Below are 21,162 nucleotides of genomic sequence, written 5' to 3'. Positions count from 1 at the left end.
AATCAGTTAATCCTTCATGTACTTTAAATATAGGATAATGCCTTTACTCATACAGAAATTATAAGCTAAACAATAATTTAAAATAATCAATACCATAACACTTAAAAATGTTTTATAAATGTAATTTCACTTAACCACACATGGCTAATGGCAAGGTTTTACGAAGCAGGCACATTCCCAGTTATAAGTTAAATCTCTTAAGATGATGGATATCATTTCAGTCTATACTTATTATTGACTTCATTTTTTATTGCATAAGAAAGTAAAATGGATTCAGTAATTAAAACTTGAGGAAAAAAAAAAAAAAAAAAAAAAAAAAAAAAAAAAAAAAAAAAAAAAAAAAAAAAAAAAAAAACCTCGAGAATCTTGACTATGCTCTTGGAAGATCCGAGGCATAAGTAAATGTAAATTCTCAGACATGCCTGCATTTAAGTTGGAAAAGTTGTATCAGTCTCAAAAATACTATTGTCATTACTATGCTTATCTACTAGCCTCATCATATACGTTTGAAGGGGAGTTGTAGTGGAATCATAGCCTCTTCTTGGACAGATTTTCTTGCATGTTTACAATCAGTTACTATTAAAAGAAAGGAGAGAGCCTGCTTCATCTTATCTAGGCCCCACCGAAAGTCTACTTGATAGAGGGCCTATAAAGACAGTCTTTTCTATTCTAGCAAGTTAGAGTCATGAGGGTAGGTTCTTTAGGCACCTATTAAAGGTATAGGCTTGGTCAATTATAACTCTTTATAACAGTTAAAAGAGTTATGTCCTCACTATGATGATATAGACAAATCTCAAGGTAAAAATCATAGAGGAAGAGGGATTGATACCAAATGTCATTTATTTGAATGGAGATACCCCTTCACCCAATAATGAATGGTAATATATCTTATACTTCTTTATGTCTATTATAATATTACACAAGCAGTATAATATTATAAGAGACATAAAGAAGTATAAGATTTTTATACTTATTTTATAAATATAAGTATAATTATAGATAAAAGTAGACACCCAGAAAATGTTATTACTTAAATGAACAACACTTTTAGTTATACATTTAGTCATTTATATGTATATTAAATGTGCTCCATAAACTATACACATATAATATATAGGATATGGTAAATATACATAATATAAATTTTTATCTCTTAGCCAAGACATGATTTATATATTTAAAAAAAATTACAGTTAAAATTTGATTATTTGAAAATTTAAAATAATTAAAAACAGTGTTTGTAAAGGATATATTCGACTTGGCATAATGATAGGGACTATATTTTGTCTGTAGATAAAATGGCCATACCTAAATGTACTGTATATGTGGTAGACTGATGATGACCCCAAAAAGATATATCCCTATCCTAATCCTCAGCACCTGTAAATATTGCCTTATTTTGAAAGTGGGTCTTTGCAGATGCGATTAATCTAGGAATCTTAAAATAATCCGTAATTTTGTGAAGGAGCCCTAATTCCAAAAACAACATTTCTTATGCAATAAAGGCAGAAGGAAATTTGAAACGAACTGCTGAAGGCACACAGAGGCAACACGATGTGAAGACAGGGCAGACAGATGTGGTCAGACACTGAGGAATCCTGATCATCCCCAGAAGCTGGAAGAAGGATGAACATATTCTCCTTTAGGATTCCCAAAGAAAGCAAAATTTTACTAGATCCCGGAACTGTGAAAGAATAAATTTCTATTGTTTTATTCAACCACATTTGTGGTAATTTGTTACATAAGCAGTAAAAAAACAACTACAGCATCATACACTTACTTTGAATCAATGCTTGAGGACAATTTCACAGTAATGGATTTTTGAAGCAAGTGCTTCATATGGAGGTGAAATAACCTGAGAGGTAGGCTTGAAGATACACATCTCAGCATTGTGAACTTTTGCAAACTAAGCCAAAGACGAATCAGTCACATGGCAGTGTTTCTTTGAGATCAATAACTCAAACAGAAAGGCAAAATCAAAAATTCTTAAATTTCTGTAAGTACATGATTTTGAAGAGGGTCTATATAAATATGCAATAAATTATTTTGTTACAATGAGATATATTCCTATAGTATGACAAGTGGGGGATAGTAAAATCATATTGCAAAATCTTTCTTAAACAGAATTGAACATAATACTCAGTGTCTGAAACAATTTCTGAATATAAAGGATAACAATATTGTTGAAGATAACTCAATCTATTATTACCCAGTAAAAATATTTGTTTCTTGTTATGTTAGTCTGGTGACTTTTTCTGGATTCGTAAATATTTTTTTTCTTGAGATGGAGTCTTACTCTGTCACCCAGGCTGCAGTGCAGTGGCTCCATCTTGGCTCACTGCAACCTCCACCTTCTGGGTTCAAGCAATTCTCCTGCCTCAGCCTCCTTAGTAGCTGGGACTACAGGCGTGTGCCACCACACTGGGCTAATTTTTCTATTTTTTAGTAGAAATAGGGTTTCACAATATTGGACAGGCTGGTCTCGAACTTTTGACTTTGTGATTTAACTGCCTTGGCCTCCCAAAGTGCTGGGATTACAAGCATGAGCCACCGTGCCAGGCCTATTCAATCTTTTTATTGTTATTATCCTTTCCATTTGCTGTTAATAAACAGACAACACAAAAAAATAAAATTGCATGCAGATTAACATCTTTAAGTGGCTAACACATTGGAATGGAGAACAAAATATGACAGCGATGATGCCTACATTTCACCTTCCCAGTGGATTAAATAAAACAATAGCAGTTCAGAAAACAAAAGGTTTTCATGATCAGTATGAGCTGTTTTCCAGCCAGGCCGTCCTGCAACCCAGAATGTTTCTTCAGCTAGAGTGCGCTATTCCATTTCTCCAACTCTTAGTGTGGTGATAGCCTGGGATGGTCCCCCCAAAGATATAATTCTATGACAAACTTACCTTTTAAACTCTTTCAGATAGAAAAAGATATACTGTAGCTGTTGATAGAATTTTCCTTTCCATTGAGAAAGGGTTTTCCTGGCCCAGTATAGCTTTATTTAGGCTAGGTAATGCATAAAGTCCTTGCATTAATTTGGCTGTTTCAGAGCCTTATTCAGAGACCTGGATAAAAAGCCCCTCCTTCTCTGAGCTCATTCTCCTTGAGACAATGGGGCTAGCTCTGACCTCCGCCAACAATGCATATTGGGAGGCGATGGTGAGAGGTGCTGGGGGAGTCTTGGGACCCCTGTTGACAGCAGAGCAGGATGACGTTCCTTGGGAGGAAGAGAGGGACATTGGTGTCTATTTCAGCTACCTGCAATCTACATTTTGATTCAAGAAGGAAGGTCACCCAGAGATGTTGTTCTTCCAGCATAGCCATGGTGATTTCTGCAGTCATCTTGTCCTAGTCCAACTACCTGTACTGGAAACCACCTCCCAGCAGAAATGAGTATCTTCTATAAAAGAATATGATAGCACTAGACTTTCCCTCAGGAAAATACTTTGACCTAGAATACACCCTGCAGAGATGAGAAACATACCACTAAAATGAATATAGACTCCTACTTCCTCTGGCAGCCTTCATAGGATTAAATTCCAGATGTGGGTGAATTCATTGGACTCACTGAAGTTTCTTCAGCTAACTCCAGGAGCATAGCTTTTACTTTAGAATCAGATGAATAAAAACATTCTTGAGTTTCTATTGAGAATTAAATTCCCAGAAGGATAATAAGATATACTTATTTGTCTTCTCCCTAAGGGGTAGTGAGAAGAGCTCTGGATCTTCTCTCTGGAGGAAAACAAAGGTTTTCTGATTGTCCTCCCAGGAAAACGATGAGGACCAGGCGGGGCAGATGATGGCATCACACTATTTCTGTACAAGCTTTCACAGGTCTCAGGGGTCATAAACACGAGGGAGATATCACAAATTATAATATCCAAATTCTTAAAATTATTTTAGTTTTATTGCTTTATGCTTTCCTACAATCTCCATGAAGGTACAAAGGAAGTCTTGACTTTCAGGTAGTTGAGAGTTGGTTTTCACGGAACCAGGTGTGAAGACTCTGAGAAGGAACAGATCTCTCAATGCCAAGGTTTATTTCCATTTCCAGTAGGAAGTGATGGATCCTAATGAAAATGGATTAAAATAGCCATAAGGATAAATTATTGAGCCCTTTTTATGTTTTGGAAAATGTGATAAATGCTTTATATATTTTAATCTGATCATTATCCTCATTTTACAGATACGAAGACAGACATTTTGATATACTCTCTGCTATTCTTTAAGTGTGGTTGAGGGACCCTGAGAATTTCTGAGAAGCTCTCAAAGAGACGGTGGGATTAAAAACTATTTTCACAATACTATTTAGACAGTTTTAATATTTTTTTTACCTTCATTCTCTCATGAGTGCACACTGAATTTTTTCAGAGGCTAGCTAATATGTGATATGGCAACAGATAAAATAAAGAAAATATAAAATTCGGCTTTCTATTTAGCTGAATATTTTAAGAATATAAAAATGTGAAACAAGTTACTTTTAATAAAAGATTATTTATAAGAATATCTTATGAAGAATATCATATTTATATTAACCTATATTGGAAGCCATTTAAATTAATTAAAGGTAAATATCTAATAAATTTGTCAGTTTGGATTTCTATTATAATAACACCAACAAATATACTTACATAAATGAAATATCAGATTCCCAGTAATTTTTAAGAATTTAAAGATGTTCTGAAACCAAAAAGACAGAGAATTATCGAGCTAAATGGTAGATCACCAATCTAGCAAGGACAAGAGCTGGAAGCAAATGATCTTTATTTAATAACAAAAGTGTATTCACCATTCACGTTCTATTGCAGCTGCAACAAATTGACAAAAACTTAATGGCTTAAAACAACACAAATCTATTATCTCAGTTTCTATTGGTCAGAAGCCCTGGTGGTCAGCTGGATTCTCTCTAAAACCAAGTCAAGGTGTTAGCTTGGTCTGCAACTCCCGTCTGAGACTTGAGATCCTCTTTCAAGTTTAATGGTTGTTGGAAAAATTAGATTCCTTGTGATTGCAGGGCAGTCTTTGTCCATTTGTCCTTGCTGTTTTCTGTCCTCTGGGATGGTCTCAGCTGCCTGCTGCCACTCTGGTGCCTACACATGGCCACTTCTGTGTTTAAATCAGCAGTGGTTTGTTGAGTGCTTCACACACGTCAAATCTCTCTGACTTCCTCCTCTGTTACTAGGTGAAAAAAATTCCCAGCCTTTAGAAGACTCATCTGAGTGTTACCATGGTAACCTTCACATTTTAAGATCCATTGACCTGCAAAGCCCCTTCACAGCAGACCCTAGATTAGTGTTTGGTTAAATAACATAAGCGTAAGGGGGGTCATTTAGAGAATTCTGCCTATCCCATAAAGCCATTTCATCTTAACCATTGAGCAGTGTTTTCATTTTTTAGATCCTATAACTTTTTCCTTGAACAGATGCTGTTCTATCAATGCTGTCTTTATTATGGGCCTCCACTATTGCTTCAGATTGCCTACCCAAATAACATGGACCTGAATCCAAGTTCAGAAGGGAACAATTTCCATTTCTGTGTCTTAATCTAAGCGATATGATTAGAATAAAGTTTTATATGAGTTTATATACATACAATTGAGTTAACACTTTCTGATTAACACCTGGCACTTGGCCTAGGCCCTCTTACTGGAATAATACTTTTCAGAGCATCTGTATTTAGAAAAGCATTTATATAACAGATACAGCTATTGTGTCAGCATAAATATGCCTAACCTTTGTGAGTCAGTGTGAAGTAGGGATAGATCTACGAAAACAGTTAATGCATCCCATACAGTCATGACATACACATACATTTTCATATTTTTTTACTAATCTGATTACCTGCTCTCCCCCTTTATTTGTATCCTGTGATAACCTTGTGCAGAACAATTTAGTGCATACATTAGCTGACAGCTAGTTAAATTAAGTCCTTCTACAAAGCCATCCTTTTCCATTGGTATCACATTTTCAGGAAGTTTTAACACAATTTTGCAATGCATATTTCATCATCAGTTTCAATATTAACATATGAGTTATTTACATAAAACAGTTGACTATTACTAACAATGGCAATTTTACACCATACTGCAGTGTGATCATGGTGTAAGCAGTTTCATTCCAGAATAAATTGGTAAGAATTGGAAAAGTATTTGCTATTCCTTTCTAACAGATGTGGCCCATGCTCATATACAAGATTATTATTATGGACAAATATCATTACAATTAGCCATGATTTGGTATTTCTGGGTTCCAAATCTGTTGGAGACAAACTCAGTCACCCTATCTGGGTTTAAAGGTTTTACACTGAAACTGGTTTCCATTGTGTGCTGCCATATAGCAGAGCCCACTGTCCTAGGGTGAGGGCATGGGGTTTTCAGAATAATTTCCACAGCTCCTAATTGTACTACAGGTTATATCTCATTCAGGTCTATTCTTGGAGTGAAGGCGGTCATAGTCCATCAGTGAAAATTATCAGTGCCTCTAGAGAACTTCCATAAGTTATGACGTCTACAAGTTTCCCTTCAGGGTTGCCCTTGTATCTATTCAAATAAAACAGAAGGCCAGCGCCCCATGGCTCCTTTTGCTTCCGTCTGCATCAAAACAGCCAATAGGGGCTGGGCGCAGTGGCTCACACCTGTAATTCCTGCACTTCAGGAGCTAAGGCAGGTGGATCAACTGAGCTCAGGAGTTTGAGATCAACCTAGGCAACATGGCAAAATCTCATCTCTTCTAAAATATAAAAATTAGCTGAGCATGGTGGGCACACACCTGCAATCCCAGCTACTGAGGAGGCTGAGGCAGGAGAATCACTTGAAACCGGGAGGCAGAGGTTGCAGCAAGTTGAGATCACGCCATTGCACTCCAGCCTGGGTGCGTAACAGAGCAAGGCCCTGTCTCAATAAACGGACAAGCAAACAAACAAAACCAGCCAAAAGGTCCTGCTGGGTCAGGGCACAAACCCCTCCTCTAACACTGAGTCCTGACAGTATCCTGCATTATTTGCTGAGTCTGCATGACCCATTCCACCAAAGCTTCATTCCTTTTTGGGGCTGAGTTCACTCCTTTGCCTTCCTCCTGAAGAGAATTCCCTCTTCTCGGTTTATTCTAGTTAACATTTCTCCCCCTCTGACTGTAATTACTCATTTAAAGTGAATTCAGATTGTCCCAGGATGCCTAGGCAGGCACCAATTTCCCCTAAAAGCTTTTCTTATCTTGTGAGACAGTTACCATTCTTTTTGCTGTTAAATCAAATGTCACAGAGCATTTTATCAGTGAAATATTTTGTTATAAGGGATGATAGACACTGAGAGGAAATCGTGTGCTGTTGTGTGAGGGCTAGAAATGGGCAAGTTGACTTTAAAATTGTCTGAGGAGCATCAAGAAAAAAATGGAAACAATAACATATTATTATATGACACGTTAAATTTCAGGAATCAAAAATAACTAAGATAGGTTAACACTTTCGGAGACTAGTGAAACTAAGACACCCTGGGTAATGTTCAGCTTTAGAAATCTCCTGCCCTGTTAGTTTACCTGATTCCCTTCTTGACATGATCAAGATATCTATAGTATAAGAACATGTCCTGAGGTTTCCATATCCGTAATTTTTCCTTCTCTCTTCTCTTCCAGGCAAAATTATTAACAGCTATCAGCTTAGGGTTAAGAATTACATTTCTGGGTATTCCAGGCTAAGATGAGACCGGCTCTCTGAATATATAATTAAAACTATGACTTTTGCAATATCAAGATATAAAATGCTTTTAGTAAAATGGTTGCTAAATATAAAAGAAAACAACTAAAAATGCAAGATCTTCTTAAATCCACTCTTAAAAATCAATCTGTACAAGATATCTCTTTGCTTGTTTTCATTGGACCGCTGTGCTCCAATTAGAATATTGAGTTGCAAACTTTAATCCTAAGGTCTTAGGCTCAAATAAGTGATGGAGTGTGAGGAGGCTGCTCTTGATTTCTGTGTGATGGAGAAATCATGAATATTTATAGTTCACTGGTTATTGAGTCAAGGCATATTTTAGAAAGTGTCCAAGGAGGAAAAGCCTCACTCTCGAATAACTACAAAGTGATAACAGGGATTTGACCAGAAGGCATGTCTACTCACATGCTCCCTGAGGCCCCACCTAGTGAGAATCCCTAAGTGGAATCAGATGGAACTAGACTAGCTTTAAGATCTAGAACAAGGGTTCACAAACTACTATTCCTGGGCACCATTCCAGCAGCCACCTGTTTTTATAGATAAACTTCTATTGGAACACAGGCACACCCATTTGTTTACATGTTGTCTATGGCTGCTTTTGCCAGTTATGACATAGAAGATGGCCCTGAAAGCCTTAAGCATTAGCCTGTGTATCTTTACAGGAAGAGTCACTAACTATTGATCTTGAGGATGTGTACTATGCTTTTATTAATGCAATCTGACTTGGCTACTATTGGCACAAACTCTGCTATTATTGACCATTTCTAATATTAGAAAGAGATTTCCAATAACTTCAAAGATAAATAAGCCATTAAAATTTTGGACATTTTAGTGGGTATATAATAGTGTCACATGGTGTTTTATTTTACAATTCCTTGCTTACTAATGGTGGAAAGCAGCATTTTGTATGTTTACCAGCCACTTGTATTTTCTGTAAGAGTATCTGTTTATATGTTTTGATAATTTTATAAAATTTGGTTGTTTATATTTTGATTGTTGATGTAAAGGAGTTCTTTCTATGTACTGTATCAACAGTTCCATTTCTGGGTACATGTAGTTTCTATAGGATCACTTGGTTTATAGTTTGCATATCTTCTTTCTTAACAGTGACTTTGATGTGCACAGTGATTAATGTTAAGAGCTCCTACATTTATCAAACTTAAAAATTTTATATCTAGGGCTTTTTGTGTCTTCTCTATGAATTTGTGCCTATCCAGGATTATAAAGACATTCACCAAACTTTTCTAAAAGATTTATGTCTTCAGTTTGTATGTATAGGTCTATAGTATTCCATTTTAAAGTGGCATCTCTAAATTTCTTAGCCACACACTTATTTCCTCGTTGTGGGTTAGTGCCTACAGATAAAATGGGCAGACTTTTTCTTTCTCTATCCTTTTTTTGTTGCACTAAATGGCAATGTTTGAAGATCGTAAAATCCTACCCGTTCTTATCCTCTGAGTGTCTTTTCTTAATCTAGATCTCAATAGAGGTTTAGTTCTTAAACTATGGTAGAGGCAGCACTTCAAAATAACAGTAAGATATTTAACCTATCCTGGAGAGCAGTAAAAGATATATCCAAGACGAGTATAATTGGAGTTATTTCTCTTTTAACATGATCTATGTGACCAATAGAGGCTTACTCTACTTACGTCATTATTCTCCAAAGCACATACTCTATCTACTTCATTCAAGTACTACCCCTAGCAGCTCCGACTCTTAAAATTCTTATTCCTTATTTCAAGACAACTTTAACTGTTCTACCCACTAGACTTCATATTTAATACCGATCTTGCAAAGCACTCTTGGAGCCCTCTTCACCAACCCAGCACAAACTGGTCTTCCTTGTGAAATAGAACATTATATTTACTAATTACAATGCTTTCAGGTTGACTTAAATACCTTTTTACTTTCAGTATTTTTATCGTTAATTTTTTCTAAAAGATTATCACAAAAAATTAATTTGATCACCAACATTTGGATAAAGCTAAGGAAAATATTTTGGTGAACATTAATTCAAATATGTTTAATTAGTACAATTTTTTCTGACATGGGCAATATAATGACATTGAACACCATCTAATGTGGATATAAAGAGGTGTCATAATATGACTCTCTTTTTATCTTTCAAATTTTAAAGTGGATACAGCAAAAATATTCTTCGTCTTAGACATTTTGTGAGTGTTATTATTATTTATATTGATTAATATTTTCTATTTTAGCAAGAGTAAATATGACAAAGCATACTTGGCTCCATCAGTAGTGATAAACTTGAGAAAAGCAAAGATCATCTGATGTCCATCAAGCAGACCACCTGTAGGCAAAGCCCCTTATCAAAGGAATTCAGAAGCAATTAAACTTCCCTATTATCTAAAGCCACATCTGGTACGAGGCTTCTTCCCAAGAAATTGTAAGTAACTAGAATTTCTATACATCTCTGGAATACATGCGTGTCAAAACTCATTGTGCAATCTTGCTGACATCAAGGCAGTTTGAATGGATACATTATTTGAGGTGGCAGAGGGGTGTACATTCAAGTTTTATCATGAGTCTGCAGCAGTTCAGTCATATACGTAGGCTTCACTTCTAATTCTAGTTCTCTTGCTTTCTCTTGCTATCTCCACCACATCTGTAGTTCCTCTTCTGAGTCTACTGTATATATATATATATATATATATATATATATATATACACACACACACAAACACACACACTGCATATGTAGGGAGGTGGGGGAAGGGAGGAAGGGGGGAGGATATATATATACTATATATACACTACATAGTATAGTATATGCAGTATAAACTGGTATATAGAATATATATATAGTATATATCTTTCCTGCTTAAAAATCTTCAGTGTTCTCTCTTTCGGCAATATAAAATCCAAATTCCCTTTGAATGCTTTAAAAGGACTAAATAATCTGGCCCTCCCTACTTCTTAAATCATAACTCTGGTTGTTCTCATCTTGATGAGTGTGTTATTACTATACATAGCATAATGTACTATACTCTCTCTCTCTATATATATACATATATATACTACATATGTATAGTATATTTAGTATAAACTGGTACATATACTATACTATAGTATATGTAATATAAACTAGTATATAGTATATATAGTGTATATCTCTCCTACTTAAAGAACAGCATAGTATGGTATAGTATATAGAGTGTGTACTAGTATATAGTATATATAGTAAATATCTCTCCTGCTTGAAAATCTTCAGTGCCCTCTTTCAGCAATATAAAATCCAAACTCCCTTTGAATGCTTTAAAGGATCAAATGATCTGGCCCTCACTGCTTCTTAAATCATAACTCTGGTTGTTCTCATCTTTGATGAGTGTGTTATTGCCACACCAAACCTAGAACAAGTTCTAGGTCACATCAACCTATTTCCAGCGCCAGTGTTTTTACATGTGCTGGTCCCTGCTTCAAGAGTTATCACTTTCATTAGCTCCTATCCCTTTATATATAGATACATACTATACATACTATATACTAGTATATACTATCCTTTGCATTTTAAAAGAATACTAGGATACTTCTATTAGTTTGGTGGATTTTGAATTGCCCACAATGAAACCACACAGAGGTTAAGAAAGGCACAGATAAAGTGCTCTGGTTAACTAATTAGTGCTTTTAGGACAAAAAAAAATTCTATTTATTTTTGTTACATATGAGATAATCATGTAAGTAATAAAACATTATGTATAGTACACTGCAGGCTGTGTGGTCCAGAACAGGACCCAAATTTAGGGTTATACAATAAAATTTTATTTTGTATAGTGAATCTATATCTGCTTACATAATTCAATTTGGAAATAGTATGAAATATACAAATTAAAAATATGAAGGTCAACCCTCTCTCTTTTTTTTGAATCCATGCACCCCAGGAGATGGTGGATTGTGGTGGTAGCATTAAAAATCAGGTGAACACATATACACCATGGAATATTATGCAGCCATCAAAAACGATGAGTTTGTGTCCTTTGTAGGGACATGGATGAACCTGGAAACCATCATTCTCAGCAAACTGACAGAAGAGCAGAAGATCAAACACCGCATGTTCTCACTCATAGGTGGGTGTTGAACAATAAGAACACACAGACACAGGGAGGGGAGCACTACACACTGGGGTCTGTTGGGGGGAAATAGGGGAGGGAGGGTGGGGGGTGGGAAGCTGGGGAGAGATAGCAAGGGGAGAGATGCCAGATGTAGGTGATGGGGAGGAAGGCAGCAAATCACACTGCCACTTGTGTACCTATGCAACAATCTTACATGTTCTTCACATGTACCCCAAAACCTAAAATGCAATAAAATAAAAAAAAATCAGGTGAACAGACTTCGGATCAACTTTGGAGAGTAAGAAGAATAAAGAATGAATCAGTTTCCCATTTAAGTAACTTGTGGATGGCAGTAATGCAACTTATTGTGATAGGTAAAACAAGGAAAAGAAAATTAAGTATTCCATTGTGAATACACTAGCTTCAAGATGCCTGGGTTCTTATCTTAAATCTTCTCTAGCTTCAGAGTTATCTTTAAAATGACACCTGTGGATAAAATGGTCTTTAAGACTCTTTGCATGCTTAGAAGCTTCTTAAGTAGCACCTTACATTTACACTGAACTTTAGCATTTGCAAGATACATTTTGATGCCTCATAAAGGGTATAGTACTATGTTGGTATTGCATGAATCGTGCTTTCAGAAACATTTCTTCAATATCTGTGGTGTCAACCAAATGCTTAGCAGTTTAGAGGCAAAGGTTGAGGACTGAATGGTTTTCTAAAAAACAAGAAATTAACAGACATACAATTTATCTTTGTAAATTAGATACATTAATTCATATTTATTAATGCAGTCAATATCTAACACTGTTTTTTTTTCTGCATTTGAAGATGTACTTGGTCTTTAAATTCATACTGTGGTCCCAGGAAATATGAGAGATTATGTTGACATTTGTCCCATAATTGGAGGAGAAATAAAAAGGTGCGAAATCCCATTAGTCTCCCAATCATCAGCCTTTCTGGGTGTGTTGAGGAATTAAGAATAATGTTTATGAGTTGCCAGAGTATAAGATGTGCATCCAAGGTACTATTAAAAGCTCTTTTGAACACAGTGGATTTCTGCCTCTGTAATTATCAATGACCCTCACTTTGAAAATCTTTGGTCATCTGCCATCTCTCTCCTTGGAATGACATTCTCTTAGTTGAGCCCTCATTTTATTTATAAAGTAATAATTACTTTTAATTTTCACAATAAAGTTGTTGCACATTTGTATTGTATTTCTGATGAACAGCTTAATAACAGGCTCTTTGGAAATTAAAATTTTCTGTACATATCAGTTAATGCTCAGCCTTGTACCACTTGTAAGGGTCAATGAAATTGGGAAATTATGCCAAAAAACTGCTATATTTTTCTTGAAGGATGGCAATGGCTTTCTGTTAGTAACATTGGTTTTATTTTATTTTTACTATAAGTATTAACAAGTGTAGCTTTTTACAGAAAAAAATTCTTGTTTCTAACAAATAGTTATCATTACTCATATGATTAAAGTGAGTACCTTAGTTTGCCTGCTGGGGTAACATAGAGCACAGCTTATTGGTTTTCTTCATTTTTATTTTTTTAGTCTCCCACCTATCTCTCTGATCTTTCTTCTTGTTCTGTTTTGGAGATTTATCTTTCTCTGTCCACCTCTCAAATATGGGTTATTCTTAAGATTCTGTTCTTGACCCTCTCTTTGTTTTTCTCTCTCTAAAACTGCTCTACTCTGCTTGAACACTCTTATCCATTATCATGACTTTATCTGTTAAACTGTACTTTAAATCTCTAATGAACTACAAAACAACTTAATTAATTCTTTATTGGACCAAGCCACCTAAATAGCCATCATGCTCAAAATTATGTTCTTCTTTTAGCCCTTGCTTTTAAATAATATGTTGCTCAGCTATTCTTCATGTAATTGAATGAAAACGCTTTATATACAAACCAGAAACAGCCACACAAACCAGAAACCTGGGGAGTATCCCAGCTCTGCTTGGTTTCTCACCACACACCAAGTCACTGAATACTGATGATTACATTTCCTTCACATGTTCCATACCCATTCCCTCCAGCCTGTCCCCAAGGTTACCATCTCAATTCAGGTACTCACTGTCACTTGAAAATGTAGACCCTACAGATAGCTGGGACTCACAGTCTCCAATCTCGTTCTTTTAAACAATCCTTCACGTTAACCAAACATTAATCTTTGTAATAACATACCTTAGTCAAATAGTTTTACTTTTTATTTCCAATGAAGTCCAACAGAAGCTCATCCGTGAGCCACTTTTCTATTATTATTATTAATTATTACTATTGCTGTGCCCTCCTTATACCCTAAGGTGCAGCCTGGTATGTCTTTTCTTTTTCTTCTGGTTACTTCTTTATTATTTTTACATAGTTTTACAATTTTCACTGAAATCTCTTAACTCCTCCATGCAAAGTCAAAGCCTTCCCAAATTGGACCTAATTCCTTTGGTACCAACGGGAAAATAACTTAAAATCTTTGAAATCTCCAGACTCAGATGTCTCTTCAGACATAATTGAATAGATAAGGTCCAGCCTGGCATGTCTGCCTGAAGAGTGTCTAAACTTTCCATCCACGGGAAAGCCTTTCCCTACCCACTTTTGGAAGAATCTACCCCACCCTATCATGGTGCCTGCTGTATACTGTGAACACGTGTATCCCAGGTCCTATACTGTTTATTTGCATGGCTCACTTGTAGGCAGACTATAAACTCTTGGAAGATGGAGACAGTATCTTACTAGTGTTGGCTTTTCCAGTGTCTAAGATGACACCACACAGAGCAGATGCTCAGTAAATGTAAATTGAATGAGTGAATTAATAAATGAATGAGATGATTAATTATTCAGTATATCTACACATGGATAATTGTGGATATAAAATATCCATATGTGGATAATATATGAATAATTGAAAGCATCTTGGCAAAATTTTATGTAGTCCTTCAGTTTTAGGTAATCAGTAAACTTATTTTATTTTTGTTAAGTGCTTCAGCTGTTTTTCCTAACCACTGTACATAGCTACTAAACTTCTCTTGTCATTCTTCCAGAGATTTCAAGATAAATACTCCTTGAGCTTCTTCATTCTGTCCACAGAAATACACCTACTTTGAAACCTTTATAGTCTTTGAGCCAAAATCACAAGCATGTTTCCTAGTCTCCCCTGTTAGCCCACAATTGACAACCTACATCCCTCTGGAGTAAAGAACCAAATGTGTTCTGACAAATGAGATGTGGATGTTTCTCTCTAAAATGTTGCCCAACCAGCAAACACACACACACATACACACACACATATGGATATATACATTATACATATACATGTAAGGGACATACACATAAAGGGGATAGTCAGAAATATTTTCAAGACATCCTCCCTCTATGCTTTATTATGTGAATATAAACATAGCCCCTGTACCTGAGGCATCATTATATCAAAAGTTTCATTGAACTTCATGAGTATATCATAGTAAAGGTGAAGGTGTGAGTTACACATTTGCTGCCCTCAAAACACCAGGGCTTCTACCATGACACCTCTTCAAGGCCAGCCTTACTCTAGCTTCTGGCTTCTCTTATTTCCTAACCCTATGTCAAATCTCAGGCACTATGTGGAAAGGCCTCAGAATCTTTCTCACCACAGTGTAGGAGGGTTGATAGAAGTATTTTTTTTCTTATCTATCAATACCCAAGTTAGAATTAACTAAGAAGAAGGAGATTTTCAAGCCTTTATGACAGAGGCATGATGCTCCGCCTCCTCCAAGCTCCATTTAATCCACACAGGGCAAGACTGAGATCCATGAACTTACCACAGACCAAATACTTAGGGGGTATAATATACAACATGGACCCTGGAGAATGCATGTTCTTATTACTACAAGAGTTTTATGTGTAGAGATCCAGCTGGTTATTAAGTCATCACCTGCCAGCTTCTTTTTTTTCTGAATGCCCATCCCCAGAGCCCAGAGAATTGGAGTCAGGAGGATAAACAAACTTTGTTTCTTCTGGTAGACACAGAGTCTGACTGCTGTGTATCCTGGTTTCCTTAGGGACTCTACCTTGTCCTCAGTGACAATATGTAAAGGCTTGAGTAGAGATAACTCCACCATAAAATCTATACTGTTGGTGTTCCCAGGGAGCAGTCTTTGCATTAGCCTGCATTAAGAAAAGAGAGATGACCCCTGCAACTGGAAATTCCTTCTCTCAGAGGCTGCTGGTGGGAGCAAGATCCTCAGCTCTGGTCTTCAAAAGCTCCTGTGATCTCTGCACAATTTCTCTAAGTATAATTATATTTCTGAGACAAGACCAGGCCTGGTACCACAGTAAGTAAAGAGTCTTTTGCAAAGTCTGGTTGTTTAGAGAAGCTAGGGTCTGGAGGAAGGAAGGGCTCCAGAAATCGGTACATAGAACAGGAGATACAGAGAGAATTTATTGGCAGACAGTTTCCTGGGCTTGAGGTAGGGTTAGCATTTGCAGAGGTGGAGTCATAAGCTGCACATTGAAAATGCACATTGATCATTTAACTTTTGTATATGTCTATGAAACATCCAGGTTTTCCCTTTCTACAGTCCCTGTGACTACATGATTGGGGGAATGACAGCCAGAGAAAATTAAAGAAGAGTCTGAAGATTTGAACGATATGGATATGTTATTTGAATGTTATTCCTAATGTAATGCCTTTCATTCCCCCATCCATTCATCCATCCATCCATCCATCCATCCATTCATCCATCTGTCCCTCCGTCCATCAATTCATCCAACAAGTGTAGCGGGCACTGTGCCAGCAACAGCACCTACTCAGAACCAAGGAAACAGCCCTGCAGGGGGATGGGGTGGAGGCAGGAGTTGGAATATTATCCTGTTAACCCTTCATATAGACAACCACTTGCTCTGGCCATATCAGAAATGACTTTGATAAATGCTTGCCAGATTAGTAATGGCACTCTTTCTTGGCTTGCATCCAAAGGGAAACAGCCAGATTTTCCTGAGTAGCTTCAGGAAGTAAAACACTTAATGCCAGCTTTATTTTCCCTAAATCTAGTAAACACAGGGAAACAACCCTCTTTGAAATTGCATTTGTAAACCTCATTTCCTAATTCATGCTTTTATGGATGTTCTCTAATCATTTACTAAGCACCTGCATGCCCAATGCACTCTGCACAAGTTGCAACAATAAGAGAAAACCAACTATTGAAGAGAAAGTGGGGGGAAATATGCAAACTAAGTAAATTAGAAAGCAAAACACGGAAGAACATGGCTACGATCCTTACTCTAAAATAAAACGGCCTGTCATTCTGAAAAACAACTTACTCGGTGGCTGCCCTTCTGATAGTAAAAATGTGGGTCTTGCAATCCGAGTTAAGTGGAATTCTCTGGGAATAGATACAGTATATGACACCCTGTCTGCATTTACACTAGTTCCCCGAACTGAATCTTTTTCTGCTTTACCATGGATTAAAGGATTTGACATAATGACTCTGAACAACCTTGCTGATGAGTCATCACCCTGTGTACACCATAGTCCCCTTCCTTTGGTTAAGTGACTAATCGGAATCTGCATTTGCTCCTCAGCACACAGCTCACTGCCACAGCAGAGTCCAACGCAGGTACTGTCACAAGGGCATGACAGAAAATCAGACATGGGTCACAGAATTCATTCTCCTGGGATTTTCCCTTGGCGCAAAGATTCAGATGCTCCTCTTTGGGCTCTTCTCCCTGTTCTACATCTTCACCCTGCTGGGGAATGGGGCCATCCTGGGGCTCATCTGGCTGGACTCCAGACTGCACACCCCCATGTACTTCTTCCTCGCACACCTGGCCATCGTTGATATTTCATATGCTTCCAACAATGTCCCCAAGATGCTGGCAAATCTTCTGAACAAGAGAAAAACAATCTCCTTTTCCCCATGCATCATGCAGAACTTTTTATACATGGCTTTTGCTCACACCGAGTGTCTCATCTTGGTAATGATGTCCTATGATCGGTACGTGGCTATCTGCCACCCTCTGCAATATTCTGTCATCATGAGATGGAGAGTGTGCACAGTCCTGGCTGTCACTTCTTGGGCATGTGGCTCCCTTCTGGCCCTGGTCCATGTGGTTCTCATCCTGAGGCTACCTTTCTGTGGGCCTCATGAAATCAACCACTTCTTCTGTGAAATCCTGTCTGTTCTCAGGCTGGCCTGTGCTGACACCTGGCTCAACCAGGTTGTCATCTTTTCTGCTTCTGTGTTCATCCTGGTGGGGCCACTTTGCCTGGTGCTGGTCTCCTACTCACACATCCTGGCGGCCATCCTGAGGATCCAGTCTGGGGAGGGCCGCAGAAAGGCCTTTTCCACCTGCTCCTCCCACCTCTGCGTGGTGGGGCTCTTCTTTGGCAGCGCTATAGTCATGTACATGGCCCCAAAGTCCCGCCATCCTGAGGTGCAGCAGAAGGTCCTTTCCCTGTTTTACAGCCTTTTCAACCCGATGCTGAACCCCCTGATCTACAGTCTGAGGAACACAGACGTCAAGGGCTCCGTGAAAAAAGTGTTGTGGAAACAGAGGTCAAGGTGAGGGATACCAGGGAAAGTCCAGAGGGTTGAAGATTTGCTCCAAATTAGATTAGTAGGAATGATGATGTAAATACCTTACAGCCTCATCTCTTAGATTTCTGATATCAAGAATGTATATTGATCGGATTCTGTTCCTAAACATGGCAGATCACAAAGCACATGCAGAGAGGTGCAGAGCCCACTGGCCACAAAGAGAAGAGTCATGTAGTGCATCACAGGAGCAAAGTACCAGCTCACAGCTGCCAGCTCCCAGCCCTACCCAGGATCTGCTTTCTGTTCTTTTGAGACTTAATTCTCTCAAATTTCCTCTTAAATTCCTCTATTATCTCCAACTCTTTTTGCCATAAGTATATACTGATAATCCCATGCCATATGCTATTATAAGAGTGCATTTGTAACAACACAGAATAATTACTGACCTTGGCTAAGCAGCCCTCTGCTGGGAATGTAACAAGAACTAAGAGTAGAGCCAACGCCTGGTGTGGAACCTAAAGGCTAAGGATGATGACATTTGTACTGAAAGTTCATCTAAATCACCCCAACAAATCCATTTCCGTAAAAAGCAAAGTTCAGCTGTATAGATTTTTTTTGTGTGTAAAAGAGAAATATCAGGATTTTTGTTTCATTTCACTTAATTCTGGACCATTTACTTAGAAACAGCTTGGAAATATTGTGCATTTAGAATAAATAAAGTTGTTAGGGATAGAATTTACATTGCAAAGCCGAGTGTAGGTGACAATTTATCTTTATGGTAATTACATAAAATATTGTAGGAGTAAGAAAATACCGCAAAGGAAGAAAGCATCAAGGGAAACTGACAGCTTGATGTAACATCATAAACCACCACTTAGAACCAAGAACATGACAGGTCCTGACAAGGACGTTTAGGATCCTCAACAAAATTTCAAAGAGAAGCTGCTCCAGGTGATATAAATCACATTTCCTGGACCCAAGTGGTCAGAATGACATGGACAAGTAATTCGTTTTCTTTTAACACAAGTCTGAGTCCTAAATGATCAGCATAGTATAATAATATGATTTTTTTAAACACATTGAGTATGGTACCTATTGGAATTATCTCTTTTTTCTCTCAACTCTTGTAGTATTGTAGGTATTCAACTGTATGGCGTATGATGATATTACATTATCTGCTGCTTGTAGATTTTCTATTTTTACAATTTTGAAAATATATTCTTATCACTTCATCTGTTTCTTCTTCCACGAAAGAAAGGAGCAAATGGGGAACTCTTTGCTTCCACTCTCTCTCCGAATGCACAATTTTCTTTTAAGTTCTCAAAAAGCCTAGTTGCTAGCTACTCTGCTTATCCATTCATCCCAGTTAAACATTCTGCTTCTGGTGATTGTCTTTGTTTTTATATCGCCATTCTGTGAGGACATTTTTTAGCCAGGAGAAATTCATAAACCTTGCTCTGCCCCTTTCAAAGGAGAGAAATTTGAATAAAAAAATAAATACTGAATCTAAATTTAACTATCAACCACTATGGAATTATTGTGTACGCTACTCTAAAGCTAGAAAGAGAAAACAGGCAATATTTTCATATAAAAAAGACTTTCTAACTATATCTGGAATAATTATTACATCCCTCAGAATATGTATACTTCATATTCTGCTTAAAACTTTTAAAAGAAAAGGGAAAGAGGAAACATGTAGGATAATTACTTTCATATAAAACAGAAGCCATAGATTTGATTCAGAATTTTTTACCTAGAGTACAGTAGAAAAATCACGGGATATAATTCATCTTATGTCAGTTCTAAATGACTGGGAAAGAATAGGCCAAAAAGACCATACTTCTACAGAAAGTGACACATGTAAGATGAATTATAAAGAAATATTTTCTAGCAGGTTTGAATAGTGGCTCTCATTTTATAAGTGTGTATATATATAATATATATTACATTACAGAAAAAATATCTGAGTATATGAGAAATTTCTATTAATTGTTTTCATATATGAGTTCTAGGATTTTAACAAAGTAATTTTATTTTAGTGTTATGACCTTATTACATATACATATTTTCAACATTAATCAGTTTTCAAAGGGCTGGGGGAAAGTGAAAGATAGAAGTGCGTTGTTTTAGGCTGCAAGTTCTACTGAGTACTTCACAAATGTTATCCGATTTATCTTGCATAAGCATCACAATGGAGTCGCTATTATTTTCCCTGTTTAATAGATAAGTAAACAAAGTTCAGAATGATTTAATAACTTGTCCTATACTACACAACCAGTAATAGAACTGAGTGTTATGGATTATATTGATTGCAAACCCAAACTGCTTATCATTTTTCTGCCCAAAACATTACAAATTTTAGCTCAACAAGGGTTAGACTCAACATCCACATAATGGGGCAGACTCTGGGAAAAAACAGAGTTTACAGTGTTAAAGTCAAAGACTTAACACCAGAAAGAATACATCCTGTAGCCAATCCATCTTTGGAGGATTCATTATCACCTTTGGGAAGAGTAGAAACTGTCACATTAGCGGCATAATTATTTTCCAATAGTAACTCCCTCCTAATTCCTGTCTGCAAAATCACATGGCCTCATAAGGCATTGCCCCAAAGCGACAATTTAAATGAGAGACATCCTGCTGTTCTCAGTATCTCATCTTACCTATGATTCTGGTCTTCTTTCTATCAAGTGTACCCATCTGTGTTCTTTCCCTTCATGATGTGATGAATGCTTTTCCAGGAAGTATCGCCATCTCTCCTGTGTACAGATCTGTGATGGACCTACCTTACCAGTGCTCTAGGCTGCTAGGACTGAGAAAGGGGGAACCCAGCACAGGAACAACCTGAG

At 37.0% G+C, this 21,162-nt stretch overlaps 1 protein-coding gene across 1 annotated transcript; it reads left to right on the top strand.

Moving 5' to 3' along the window:
* Positions 1–13,615: 13,615 nt before the first annotated feature.
* On the top strand, positions 13,616–18,491 carry LOC108291102 (olfactory receptor 2A5). The gene is made up of 2 exons (XM_037732376.1): positions 13,616–16,108; positions 17,358–18,491. Exon 2 carries the CDS (start codon positions 17,409–17,411, stop codon positions 18,339–18,341), a length of 933 nt encoding a protein of 310 aa, XP_037588304.1. The 5' UTR covers positions 13,616–16,108; positions 17,358–17,408; the 3' UTR covers positions 18,342–18,491.
* Positions 18,492–21,162: the final 2,671 nt, after the last annotated feature.

Source organism: Cebus imitator, unplaced genomic scaffold, assembly GCF_001604975.1.
Source record: "Cebus imitator isolate Cc_AM_T3 unplaced genomic scaffold, Cebus_imitator-1.0 Scaffold446, whole genome shotgun sequence".
In the NCBI taxonomy this organism is placed as follows: Eukaryota; Metazoa; Chordata; class Mammalia; order Primates; family Cebidae; genus Cebus; species Cebus imitator.
Note: the sequence above shows the minus strand (reverse complement) of the source record. Positions and strands in the feature narration are given on the sequence as shown.

Coding starts and splice junctions, on each gene's coding strand:
- LOC108291102 (XM_037732376.1), top strand. CDS start 17,409: ATGACAGAAAATCAGACATGGGTCACAGAATTCATTCTCCTGGGATTT.